Source organism: Thalassophryne amazonica, chromosome 12 (assembly GCF_902500255.1).
Source record: "Thalassophryne amazonica chromosome 12, fThaAma1.1, whole genome shotgun sequence".
Lineage (NCBI taxonomy): Eukaryota > Metazoa > Chordata > Actinopteri > Batrachoidiformes > Batrachoididae > Thalassophryne > Thalassophryne amazonica.
Genome location: NC_047114.1, coordinates 1,837,107 through 1,851,703, shown reverse-complemented (window position 1 = coordinate 1,851,703; position 14,597 = coordinate 1,837,107). Strand labels below are relative to the sequence as shown.

The window sequence follows — 14,597 nt, the reverse complement described above, 5'->3', positions numbered from 1 at the left end:
TCAGATCAGGGAGACAGACACCCTCTCTACTTTTAAGATTAGGCTTAAAACTTTCCTTTTTGCTAAAGCTTATAGTTAGGGCTGGATCAGGTGACCCTGAACCATCCCTTAGTTATGCTGCTATAGACTTAGACTGATGGGGGGTTCCCATGATGCACTGAGTGTTTCTTTCTCTTTTTGCTCTGTATGCACCACTCTGCATTTAATCATTAGTGATCGATCTCTGCTCCCCTCCACAGCATGTCTTTTTCCTGGTTCTCTCCCTCAGCCCCAACCAGTCCCAGCAGAAGTCTGCCCCTCCCTGAGCCTGGTTCTGCTGTAGGTTTCTTCCTGTTAAAAGGGAGTTTTTCCTTCACACTGTTGGCAAGTGCTTGCTCACAGGGGGTCGTTTTGACCGTTGGGGTTTTTCCGTAATTATTGTATGGCCTTGCCTTACAATATAAAGCGCCTTGGGCAACTGTTTGTTGTGATTTGGCGCTATATAAATAAAATTGATTTGATTTGATTTACACGTCAAACATCAAAAATAACTTCCTGTGTAAGGATGACATGGTATGAGTTTGTATAGTGCCACCATGTGGCTGTTTAGATAAGTTACACCTGAAACATCATTTGCTAGCTTTTATAGGTTTTGAGATACTGACTGTGATTTGGGAAAAGTGTGATCTTGTATAGCAGTTGTGTGTGAAATTATTTTTCAGTTTGTCATTTTCAGTGATTTGCCATGTTTTTACATTCTATATTCCAGCTTCTATTTTCCAGACAATAACTTGCTTTTCTTGTTTTAGCTACTTTGGGAGGTGCTAAGACTTATAACGTATATATCATAGGGATGTTTCTGTCATTCTGTGTACAGAAGTCACAGAAACACAGTGTTAAAGATATTTCGCCTGTGTTCCTCAGGTTAGCATGTGATTCACTGGTCTTCCCAGATTGTTACATAATGTTTCTTCTTGAATTCGTCCAACATATATGTTTCAAAAATAAATGCAGCTTTGACTCCGGTGCAGTTTCTGCTTCATGATGCATTTTTGACAAATGCAGTTTATACTCTGAATTATATGGTAGCTATGACTCAACTTGCAAATTTAAGAAGGACCATAAATAATTTGGTGTGGAGAAAAATAATCTTCCTCAGCTGAAGATGTCTGATTTGAGATCTCCAGCTTGCATAGTAAAGCTCCAATTTACAAGAGTCAAATCAAATCCTCATTTCACTTTAAAATGTAGCAGCTTGGTGTAAATTCAAACTTTTCATTGAAGTCTTTTTTTTTTTTTTTTTTTTTTAATGACTTCTTTATGAGCTGCCTTGAGAGGCTCAAACATCAATATTTTGAAAATATACACAAGCCCCCCCAAAAAAAGAAGTCAAATTCATGAAGCAGCCGTCAGTGTGTGGAGCGTACGCGACTGAAGGAGAGGACACCGGCTGAACAGATGGCACGTTCAGCACCAACAGAGATGATCTGGGGTCAAATCCAGCAAAGAGGAGGAAGTGAAAGGAACGAAAATGACTTAAAATGTTATTAAAAACTTCTATCTAAACTTTCAGATCCAAGTGTAGATTTTTGCGCTTCAGAACGAGCAATGAAATCACACGTGACCTTTGACACACTGCCAACGTCTCTGAAATCAAAGGTGAGATTTTAAATGACAACTGCTCGATGAAAAAGATTTAGGTGTGAAAGTGGAAATCTGTCGATGTGGGCAAAGAAAGTGGGCACAGAAGATAAGATGAGAAATCTGGTTTGAAACTGAGGGCAGAGCTGGAGGTGAAGGGAGGAGATAATGAGAACGGAGGGGAGGGACAAAGGAGGCTGGAGAGGAGGAGATTAAAGGAGGTGGAAGGAGGGAGGCGCAGTCAGGATGGGAAGATGGAGAGATTAGAGAGATCGGAGGAACGATAGGGGCAGGGAGAGTGAAATGAAAGAGCAGCAGACGAAGAGAAACTTTCTGAGGGCAAACTCCAAGTATCATCACCGTGGGCGATAATCTGGGCTCTGCATTTGTCAGATTAAATGTCAGTGATTTACATAGATTCAGTTCAAGTGGAAAATTAAGAACCGAGCTCTCAGTGGGTTATGCTTCATTTCTTAATGCGTCCATACATTAAAAATTCAAAATGAAAGTGGACAACTGCATCTGCCTGGTCTGCTACCAACCAGGGTTTTACATTACTTCTATCTGCTGGAGTGTGATGATGGTGAAATCAGTATTTTGTGACAGCAGGTGGCACCACTGTCAGTGAGTGTGGGTTTCAATCCAAAGCGCCCAGCTAGTGGTCGCACACGAGAAGCACCTCGGAGGTCGGCATGGACTTCAGCGCAGCTCGCAGGGCGAGCAGACACGTGACAAGTGGGAAAAAGATCGAGCCGACTCACAAATATCAAATATATATACACACACACACACGTATGTGTATATGTGTGTACATACAGTAGTGTTCAGAATAATAGTAGTGCTATGTGACTAAAAAGATTAATCCAGGTTTTGAGTATATTTCTTATTGTTACATGGGAAACAAGGTACCAGTAGATTTAGTAGATTCTCACAAATCCAACAAGACCAAGCATTCATGATATGCACACTCTTAAGGCTATGAAATTGGACTATTAGTAAAAAAAAAAAAAAGTAGAAAAGGGGGTGTTCACAATAATAGTAGTGTGGCATTCAGTCAGTGAGTTCGTCAATTTTGTGGAACAAACAGGTGTGAATCAGGTGTCCCCTATTTAAGGATGAAGCCAGCACCTGTTGAACATGCTTTTCTCTTTGAAAGCCTGAGGAAAACAAAAAATTATAGGCTGTTCATCTACAATGATCTCCAATGCTTTAAAATGGACAAAAAAACAAAACAAAAAAAAAACAGACGCGTGGAAGAAAATGGAAAACAACCATCAAAATGGACAGAAGAATAACCAGAATGGCAAAGGCTCAGCCATTGATCAGCTCCAGGATGATCAAAGACAGTCTGGAGTTACCTGTAAGTGCTGTGACAGTTAGAAGACGCCTGTGTGAAGCTAATTTATTTGCAAGAATCCCCCGCAAAGTCCCTCTGTTAAATAAAACACGTGCAGAAGAGGTTACAATTTGCCAAAGAACACATCAACTGGCCTAAAGAGAAATGGAGGAATATTTTGTGGACTGATGAGAGTAAAATTGTTCTTTTTGGGTCCAAGGGCCGCAGACAGTTTGTGAGACGACCCCCAAACTCTGAATTCAAGCCACAGTTCACAGTGAAGACAGTGAAGCATGGTGGTGCAAGCATCATGATATGGGCATGTTTCTCCTACTATGGTGTTGGGCCTATATATCACATACCAGGTATCATGGATCAGTTTGGATATGTCAAAATACTTGAAGAGGTCATGTTGCCTTATGATGAAGAGGACATGCCCTTGAAATGGGTGTTTCAACAAGACAATGACCCCAAGCACACTAGTAAACCAGCAAAATCTTGGTTCCAAACCAACAAAATTAATGCCTCGCAGATGTGAAGAAATCATGAAAAACTGTGGTTATACAACTAAATACTAGTTTAGTGATTCACAGGATTGCTAAAAAAAGCAGTTTGAACATAATAGTTTTGAGTTTGTAGCATCAACAGCAGATGCTACTATTATTGTGAACACCCCCTTTTCTACTTTTTTTTTAACTAATAGCCCAATTTCATAGCCTTAAGAATGTGCATATCATGAATGCTTGGTCTTGTTGGATTTGTGAGAATCTACTGAATCTACTGGTACCTTGTTTCCCATGTAACAATAAGAAATATACTCAAAACCTGGATTAATCTTTTTAGTCACATAGCACTACTATTATTCTGAACACTACTGTATGTATGTGTGTATATATATATATATATATATATATATATATATATATATATGTGGAACCAGCTCCCAATTCAGATCAGGGAGACAGATACCCTCTCTACTTTTAAGATTAGGCTTAAAACTTTCCTTTTCGCTAAGGCTTATAGTTAGGGCTGGATCGGGTGACCCTGGACCATCCCTTGGTTATGTTGCTTTAGACGTAGACTGTGGGGGGGTTCCCATGATGCACTGTTTCTTTCTTTTTTGCTCCGTATGCATCACTCTGCATTTAATCATTAGTGATTGATCTCTGCTCCCCTCCACAGCATGTCTTTTTCCTGGTTCTCTCCCTCAGCCCCAACCAGTCTCAGCAGAAGACTGCCCCTCCCTGAGCCTGGTTCTGCTGGAGGTTTCTTCCTGTTAAAAGGGAGTTTTTCCTTCCCACTGTGGCCAAGTGCTTGCTCATAGGGGGTCGTTTTGACCGTTGGGGTTTTTCATGGTTATTGTATGGCCTTGCCTTGCAATATGGAGCGCCTTGGGGCAACTGTTTGTTGTGATTTGGCGCTATATAAGAAAAAAGTTGATTGATTGATATACCCTGTTCAGGTTGGTGGAGTGTCCTTGCCTCAAGTGGAGGAGTTTAAGTATCTCGGGGTCTTGTTTACGAGTGAGGGACAGATGGAGCGTGAGATCGACAGACGGATCGGTGCAGTGTCTGCAGTGATGCGGTCGCTGTATCGGACCGTTGTGGTGAAGAGAGAGCTGAGTAGGGGGGCAAAGCTCTCGATTTACCGATCGATCTACGTTCCGATCCTCACCTATGGTCATGAGATTTGGCTCATGACCGAAAGAACGAGATCGCGAGTACAAGCGGCCGAGATGAGTTTCCTCCGCAGGGTGGCTGGGCACTCCCTTAGAGATAGGGTGAGGAGCTCAGTCACTCGGGAGGAGCTCAGAGTCGAGCCGCTGCTCCTCCACATCGAAAGGAGCCAGTTGAGGTGGCTCGGGCATCTTTTCCGGATGCCCCCTGGACGCATCGCTGGAGAGGTGTTCTGGGCATGTCCCATCGGGAGGAGGCCCCGGGGAAGACCCAGGACATGCTGGAGGGACTACGTCTCTTGGCTGGCTTGGGAACTCCTTGGGGTTCCGCCGGAGGAGCTGGGGGAGGTGTGTGTGGATTGGGAGGTCTGGGCGGCTTTGCTTGAGCTGCTGCCCCCGCGACCCGACTCTGGATAAAGCGGAAGAAAATGGATGGAGATATATATATATATATATATATATATATATATATATATATATATATATATATATATATATACTTACAACCCCAATTCCAGTGAAGTTGGGACGTTGTGTAAAATGTAAATAAAAACAGAATACAATGATTTTCAAATCCTCTTCAACCTATATTCAATTGAATACACCACAAAGACAAGATATTTAATGTTCAAACTGATAAACGTTATTGTTTTTGTGCAAATATTTGCTCATTTTGAAATGGATGCCTGCAACATGTTTCAAAAAACTGGGACAGTGGTATGTTTCCCACTGTGTTACATCACCTTTCCTTCTAACAACACTCAATAAGCGTTTGGGAACTGAGGACACTAATTGTTGAAGCTTTGTAGGTGGAATTCTTTCCCATTCTTGCTTGATGTATGACTTCAGTTGTTCAACAGTCCGGGGTCTCTGTTGTCGTATTTTGGGCTTCATAATGCGCCACACATTTTCAATGGGCGACAGGTCTGGACTGCAAGCAGGCCAGTCTAGTACCCGCACTCTTTTACTACGAAGTCACGCTGTTGGAACACGTGCAGAATGTGGCTTGGCATCGTCTTGTTGAAATAAGCAGGGACGTCCCTGAAAAAGACGTTGCTTGGATGGCAGCATGTGTTGCTCCAAAACCTGGATGTACCTTTCAGCATTGATGGTGCCATCACAGATGTGTAAGTTGTCCATGCCATGGGCACTAACACACCCCCATACCATCACAGGTGTGTAAGTTGTCCATGTCATGGGCACTAACACACCCCCATACCATCACAGGTGTGTAAGTTGTCCATGCCATGGGCACTAACACACCCCCATACCATCACAGATGTGTAAGTTGTCCATGTCATGGGCACTAACACACCCCCATACCATCACAGGTGTGTAAGTTGTCCATGTCATGGGCACTAACACACCCCCACACCATCACAGGTGTGTAAGTTGTCCATGTCATGGGCACTAACACACCCCCATACCATCACAGGTGTGTAAGTTGTCCATGCCATGGGCACTAACACACCCCCACACCATCACAGATGCTGGCTTTTGAACTTTGCGCTGGTAACAATCTGGATGGTCTTTTTCCTCTTTTGTCCAGAGGACACGACATCCATGATTTCCAAAAACAATTTGAAATGTGGACTCATCAGACCACAGCACACTTTTCCACTTTGTGTCTGTCCATTTCAAACGAGCTCGGGCCCAGAGAAGGCGGCGGTGTTTCTTGATGTTGTTGATGTTTGACTTTCACTTTTCATGGTAGAGTTTTAACTTGTACTTGTAGATGTAGCGATGAAATGTGTTAACTGACAATGGTTTTCTGCAGTGTTCCTGAGCCATGCGGTAAGATCCTTTACACAATGATGTCAGTATTTAATGCAGTGCCCCCTGAGGGATCGAAGGTCACGGACATTCAATGTTGGTTTTCGGCCTTGCCGCTTACGTGTAGAAAGTTCTCCAGATTCTCTGAATCTTCTGATTATATTATGGACTGTAGATGATGGAATCCCTAAATTGCTTGTAATTGAACATTGAGAAACATTGTTCTTAAACTGTTGGACTATTTTTTTTCACGCAGTTGTTCACAAAGTGCTGATCCTCACCCCATCTTTCCTCGTGAATGGCTGAGCCTTTTGGTGATGCTTCTTTTATACCAAATCATGACACTCGCCTCTTTCCAATTAACCTGTTCACTTGTGGAATGTTCCAAACAGGTGTTCTTTGAGCATTCATCAACTTTCCCAGTTTTTTGTTGCCCCGTCCCAGCTTTTTTGAAACGTGTTGCAGGCATCCATTTCAAAATGAGCAAATATTTGCACAAAAACAATAAAGTTTATCAGTTTGAACATTAAATATCTTGTCTTTGTGGTGTATTCAACTGAATATAGGTTGAAGAGGATTTGCTAATCATATTCTGTGTCCCAGCTTCATTGGAATTGGGGTTGTATATATATGTGTGTGTGTGTGTGTGTGTGTGTGTGTGTGTGTGTGTGTGTGTGTGTGTGTGTGTGTGTGTGTGTGTGTGTGTGTGTGTGTGTGTGTGTGTGTGTGTGTGTACAATCAGAGATTCTTGAGTTCTTGAAGTCCTTTGAGTTGTGTGTGTTTGTATTACAGAGATGGTGTCCCGGGAGCCATCAGGCCTGTATGTCCAGGAGAAGGTCACATCCTCTGAGGTCCAACGCCAAGAGAAGAATGAGCAGGACAGCCGGACATCAGAGCCCACCAGGGCGTGGCGTTCCCAGCCGGTGTAAATCACAATGGCCTGGGAACGCTCAGACACTGAGATTAAAAAGAAGAAGAAGAAGGTTAGATATAATCAGTATCGGTCCACAATCAGTCTGTGATTGTTACCGAGAATATTTTGTGTTTCAAACTTTTTAAAAGCCTAAATATTTGAGGGCCATGAACTATGAAGCTGAATCAAACATCCAGTAAGGGGTGCCAAATGTCGTGCCCCATAGAACCAGTAGGGCGCAGCAAACCCATCCATCCATTTTCTATCCCGGCTTATTCCAGTTAAAGGTCACAGGGCGCTGGAACCTTTCCCAGCTGTCACTGGGTGAGAGGCAGGGCTGACTCTGGACAGGACGCCTGTCCATCACAGGGACACACACAGACAAACAAACACATTCACACGCTCACTCACAGACAATTTAAAGTGTCCAGTCCATCTAACCCGAATGTCTTTGGATGTGGAAGGAAGTTGGAGCACCGGAGGGAACGCACACAAACACGGGGAGAACAGGCAAACTCCACACAGAAAGGACCAGGTGGGAAGTGATCCCACAACCTTATAATTTTCACTGTGAAACATTTAAATGTTTTAGGACCATGTGTTCACTGTCATACGTATGATAATGACAGCAGAGAGAATATCACAACAAATGTGAAGGAATCCATCAAATTACTGCTGAGATTTGACAGAAAAACCAAACTCTTCTTTAAAAAAGCCGTTTCAGTTTTGACGTTACCATATGATGATATGACTGACATCAAGTCAGGGTTCAGTACTAACATCATACTGGTTGAGATCTAGCTCCAGACAGACGGACACAAACACACTGTTGCAAACTGGTGTGGAAACTCGAGGGGCACACAAAGCGAGCGCACGCACACACACACACACACACACACACACACACACACACACACACACACACACACACACACACACACACACACACACACACACACACACACAGGCCCATGCACGCAGGATGTCCAAAGACATTACTACTTCAAAATGCAGCCTGACTTACTTTATTCAGCACAGTTTTGTGATGTCATAAAGCAAGCACATTTAAAAAAAAAACAAAAGGCATCAAAGGAAAATCTCAATGTTAAAAAAAAAGAGAAGGGAAATAAAACTGACACACATTCTGAGAAATATCAACATTAAATCATCTCTTTCATGACCATCTGTCCACAAAGTCTCATCCAAATCCATCTTCTGCTTTTTTAGATAAATTAAACACAGCCACACCAGGCAGGTCACATGACTTTTGACCTCCACCGTCAGTCTGCAGAAGTCAAGTCACAAACGCTTCCCATCTGCAGTCAGAAGGTCCACAAAGCACCAGTGTCATCTCTGTTTCAGGTTCATCCCTTTAAAGTGCAACAGAAACACTTCATCTGTGCACCCACGTGCACATTTAGTGTGATCGATTCAGACGTGCGCACAGGAAAATGTTGGGGTTAATACGGAAGTCACAATGCTCAGCTTCTCAGAGTCAAAGGGGAACACAGTTTTCTCCATTAATATGGATTTCGCTGGCTTAATCGTGTGTGCAGTTTATGCTTGAAAAATATTTAATGATCAACAGAAAAAATCTGAATAAATAAATTTCAAAAATCTAATCAATATTTACTTTGTAGAAATGCACTTGAGAGGTCCAGGTGTGGAAGAAGGTTTGGTTAGTTTCAGGGCCTTACCGCCAGCCCGCGCAAAGAAAAAAAAAAAAAAAAACTGTCAATGCAATCACGTTGGACATTTTTAATTAAAAATCTGACAGAACTGTAAATGTCGACTGAGGGGACGAGAGGCGGAGCTTTGGTCACCTGTTGTCTGCCTGAGGTGGAAGTAAAGATGAAGTGTTTCCCTGCAGGAGTGTTATTGTTTTTTTGGATTAATTAAGACACCGTTAGTGCAGCAACAGCTAAAAACTGCAATTTAGTGGAGAGAAGTAGAAGAAAGTGTAGTAATGTAATGATAAAGCGATTAATTCAGCACTAAGCCGACTGACCCCTTTAATTATCAGGTCCATCACTTCCTGTCCTTGTTTAACGCCACATCAGTGCGAAGACACCAGAACGGCTTTTATTCAGACCTCATCAAGACAAACACCGAGACCAGTTCAAAGAGCGTTTAGTTCAGTTGGCTGGATGGTTGTTTTTTTTTTACCTATTCCCAGGAGGACGACCGATGCCAGCACCAAAAACATCAGCATGGTTTCTTTCACAGAGCTCCCAGTGAGTGATGCTGCCGGAGCGCCGGAGTGCCACTCTGGACCGAGCAGAAAGAAAGACTGGAGGCTGCAGGACACCGGGACAGACGGCTTCAGGACAGGACAACAAGAGGACAGCCTCTGTCCACTGGTTTATACCCGACCACACCCCTCGCCCCAGGCCCCCCGGCTCAGCCCATTCCTCCTCTCCTCTCCTCTCCTGTCCCCTCCTCTCCTCTCCTCTCTGCTCATTTAAATAAATGACACACATTATCTTCTGAAGTGGAAGCAGGAGAGGGACACCTGCACTGTACAGGAGACAACAAATTAATTTAGCGAAACAACAGGCGACTTGGGGCAAATTTGCAAAGTGCATCCCGCAACGGATGCGTCAGATCGCACAACGCGAGCTGAGAGAAAATGCTAATGAACACTTGGCGTGTGGACGCACGTGAAGATGTGTGACAGGAATCATGACCATCTGCGCGTTATCGCTGATTATGTGGAAATATGGTGAGGGAGCAGGTGGGGGACAGCGAGATCAGGCCGTCTCCTCCTCACTCTGCACCTTCGCTCAAGGTCAGAGGTCAGCGGTTGAAACAAAGGCCCGACTATTCTCTCTCACTCTCTCTTTCTCTGAGTCCTCCCTCTGTCCAGATTCCTGTCATTTGCTGACGACGAGGACTCAGAGACAAAGGAGAGCGAGGGGGACGGGGCTGACTGCTGTTCGCTCGTCTGTCAATGGCGCTTTCTTCCTCCGCGGTTCTTTCTCCACCTTCCCAAACAAAGCTGCATATTGAGCGTGCAGCACCCACTCCTCGCCACCCGCCAGCACGGACAGCGAGAGGACTAGGGAGAGACCTGCAGCACGTAGACGAGTTGATATGAGGACAGACACGAGCAGAGAGCGAGCAGACGGGCAAAAAGCGTCCGGAGGCCTCATTCCATCATTTTGTCACCCGTCATACGACATAAATATGCATCCATTTAGCCGCTGGCAGCAGAGCTGCGAATACGTGCACAAATTAATGGCGTGCGGCGCTCTGCCAGCTTTTGCAAAACACACAAGCTGGAATCAGTTTTTCAGCTCATCATGTGAAACATCCGTCACGATGCAGATCCTCCGGGGAATCCAAAGTACAGCAATGTGAAAATGTTCCTGCATGATTCATGATGTTCACACTGAACTGAACACGAGTCAACAACAGTCTGTCGAAACAGAAAGTGCAGGTTTAATACGCTAAATGTGACCCAGAACTTCTTCACATCACTGTGTTGGTGCAGAATTCGGTCACACTCAGAGGGTTTTCAGGTATGAACTACATGTTGAAAGGGGTCCAAGAGCACAAAATGTTTTTTATTTACCTTTTCTTTTGAAACAGATTTGTCATTTCATGTTAAACAGCCTCAAAGCTTCACATTTTTTGGCTGTGCAAAACCCTCTATTTTGACGAAAACAGACCTGCAACAGCTCGTTTTAGACTTCTGTGACATATGTTAACAACATCCATATCTGAGACCCGCCCCCTCACAGCAGCTTGGTTCTGTCCGTTGCAGGTCCATTTCCAGACGAGTAAACGGAGTAAACGGGTCTGATGAGAAATACGTGACAAATCATTTTAATTCAATTGCAGTGACACATGTGACAAAGAACAGTTAGTTACTTTTATACAGAAAGTGGAAAAATGGTTTTCAGTGCATCTCAAATGAGAGAAAGCCAGTCATTCCAAATGAGAGAAAGCCAGTTTAAAAAACCTAACTAGAGCCCAACTAATATGCCACTTGGCCAGTAATATCGGCTGATATGAGCCTTTCACAAACATATAAATATCAGTAGTATTTTTGCTGGTATTAAAACTTTTACACTCCCAACTAAACAATTCTGAAAAACACTTTGTTAGTTGGAAATAGTGTCATTCCATAGCTCGTACAGCAGAGGGCGCTCTGACAACATTGCTGACAATGCAAAGCATGGCTGGGACCCCATCGCCCCTTGGTCCCATAAGCTACAAGAGACAGAAGCAAAGCAACTATTCATTTTCAATCAGAGTTTTACAGCGAGAAGAGACAAGTGGTCGCTATGCCACCAGCTAGGCAGGGCCAAGATAGATACATTTATGGTGTGACACAAAAATGGCCAATCCATGGGAAAGTAGCATAACGGGAGTGTGATGTACGTTGGTTGGTTGTTGATTTATAGTTATTTGTCATATAATTCATGTTTCAAATGTAAATTATCAAGTCTCATTTACATTTGTCACAATAGATTATGAAATATTTATGTCCTATATATATCAGCAGGTGGCACAGTGGAATAGTGGTTAGCACTGTTACCTCACAGCAACAAGGTCATGGGATTGATTCCCACCTGTGGCCTTTCTGTGTGGACTTTGCATGTTCTCACAGTGTTTGTGTGGGTTCCCTCTGGGGGCTCTGGCTTCCTCCCACATCCAGAGACATGCAGGTTAGATGGACTGGAAACTTTAAACTGTCCGTAGGTGTGAATGTGTTTGTTTGTCTGTATGTGACCCTGTGACAGACTGGCGTCCTGTCCAGGGTGAACCTGCCTCACATCCTGTGACTGCTGGGATAGGCTCCAGCCCCCCATCACCCTTAATTGCAGTATGGGCTGCTCAGGCATACAAGCAATGAGTTGAACGACTGTTTGTTTGCATTGTTTTTTGTGTGTATCACTGATCAGCTGCACACGGAACGAGTTCCCTGTTTTTATTGGCTGATTACAGCTTTATACAGTGAGACAAAGAGAAAATTAAAATTCAGGAGGAATTCCGTATGTGTTTTAAACCTTAGGTGATGATACTGATTGTGATTTTTGTGTAGTGGGCGTGGTTTCATTGATGGCTGTAACCATAGACATTATAAAGCGTAGATGCTGCATTGGTTGCTGAGGTGCAAGAAATGCGGCCACCATCTTGGACCAGTCACAAGGCACAGTGAAGGTTTGAGTTTATATTCTTGTTCATTTTTTTTTTTTTTTGAGTCTTCTATAAACACAATTGATTTGTTCTTTATTTTCTCTCTTCTGTAAAGTGTCGTTTAGCACTGTGTAAAGTGCTATATAAATAAAATGCATCATTGTTATTATTAACATGTATATGTTACAGACATGAACGAGTGAAGCTCTTCAGCATCACACCACCTTGTTTAGGTCCTTCAGACTTTTTTTGAGCAAATGCTTCAGAGGAGCATTAGCATGACTAAAACCTTCCAGCTTCTGGGGGGGAGCAAGCCCTCTTAACCCCCTTCCAATTGAAGCATTTTTTTTAACGTAGATGTAAATTAATATTTAACATTTTTACCTAGTTGACAGTCGGGCTGCACAATATGGTCAAATTATCATATCGCAATATTGTCATATCAGTATATACAATATGACTATGATTTGACACAAAGTGCAGCAACAGTGAAATTTAAACCTTCTTAAACTAAACAGTAATAATACCACACTCATTTGGCACTCATCAGAAGGTTAGGATACTGTGCCCTCCAAAAGTATTGGGACACATTTTAATTTGTTTATGCCATTTTAAATACAAGAAATACAAAAATATAAAGAATAAAAATTTCTAAAATTATCTTCCTCAAAATCAAGCTGAAAGCAAATCTCTAAAACTTGATAAAACCTGTAAATAATAATCAGTTTTATTGCTGGTTTTCTTTACACAAGTCAGGGGATGGAAACATGAACAATATGTCTTGGATTTTATTTACATCAGTTATGAAGAAATACAAAAGTTTCTTTCACCAAAACCTCAAATCTAGGCAGTGGTGGGCACAGATAACCAAAAAATTAACTTCGATAACAGATAATCAGATAACTGAAAAGTTATCTTCGATAAAGATAAAACGATAAACCACCCAAAAATGTAACAGAAGTTACAGATAACCGATCATCTCCAGTATTGTCTCCGGTACACTTGCAACTACTAACAAGCTGATTTTGAGTTTTAACACCGCGATCGCTTTTGGAAGCATCAAAAGCAACAACAGACCCAAACAACGAGTCAGCACTTCTGTCTTTGAGCATCCTGCCCCCTGCTGGAAGCTCCAGTTTACTACATGGCTTCCAGCAGAAACGCAACTGGGAGAAGCCACAAAGCTCAACTCTACTCAATCACAGTGCTGCCATCAGGCGGAGGTCTTGGAAAATAAAGCAGTGCTGAGTTATGGTTTGGTGTATAAATAAAATAAATACTGATAGAATAACTCCATTAATGTCAATTCTGTCATTTGTACAAACTTAAAATATAACATATATCTTTAAATGTTGAATAATGCACTAATTCTGAAGTTTTGTAACAAACACAGACAGATTGCATTCTGGGTAAAATGTGCCACCGGTAACACTGATTGGATGATTCATTCTATGTAAACCAATACATTAATGTGAGGTGTGTCGTGTGTTGGTGTTTACAGATAAATGTGCTTTTGTAAAATATGCCATTTTTTAGTTGTAAAAAAAGGCATTTTCTAAAAAAAAAAAGCCAAGTTGTAATTAGATAACCGTCTGATATAACCGGTGTCAAAATAAATAGAACACTGCCATGATCTACTGGTGCCTGTGTGAGTTTTGGGTTTAGTTTTGGGTTTCAGGTTAATCGCATGTCCTGCATCGTTTAGTATACATGGAGTAACGAGTTTAACATCTCGCGACCACCTCCTGATCGGCGATCGTATGGTCACATGAAAATCAAACCTGTTTGATATTCTGGTCGGATGTCGTGAGGGTATCCTGCTGCTGTAGAGCTACAAGCGCCCAAACTCTCACACTGTCCCTGTGCAAAAACCGCAGACCTGTCTTGTAATGTTTTTTTTTTAAACTTTGATGTCTCCCATCGAGAGTTTTTGTAAATTAAGTTTGAAAAAAAAGCTTCTGTTTACGTTTTGCTTCTGGAAACACAAATCCGACATGTGGTTTTTGAACATACAATGTGTGTGAGAACATAAGTCGTGCACTCTGAACTTTTACACCATGCAGTTCTGTGGTACAGTTTGAGCTGGAACAGAGTACAGTGATTGAAAATATCAGCCCAGCTTCAGAGCCAATACT

At 42.5% G+C, this 14,597-nt stretch overlaps 1 protein-coding gene across 3 annotated transcripts in view; it reads right to left on the bottom strand.

Moving 5' to 3' along the window:
- Positions 1-9,635, bottom strand: part of mpz (myelin protein zero) — a 52,583-nt gene extending 42,948 nt beyond the window's left edge. For 2 of the 3 annotated variants that reach the window (XM_034183189.1, XM_034183187.1), the window contains exons 1-2: positions 9,484-9,634; positions 7,195-7,361 (exon numbers count right to left, since the gene is read on the bottom strand). In XM_034183189.1, coding sequence (XP_034039080.1) covers positions 7,195-7,361; positions 9,484-9,529 — 213 coding nt within the window. In that variant the 5' untranslated portion in view covers positions 9,530-9,634. Of the gene's footprint in view, positions 1-7,194; positions 7,362-9,483 lie in introns of all 3 variants that reach the window. The other variant, XM_034183188.1, reaches the window with a different exon arrangement.
- Between the last annotated feature and the right edge of the window lie 4,962 nt (positions 9,636-14,597).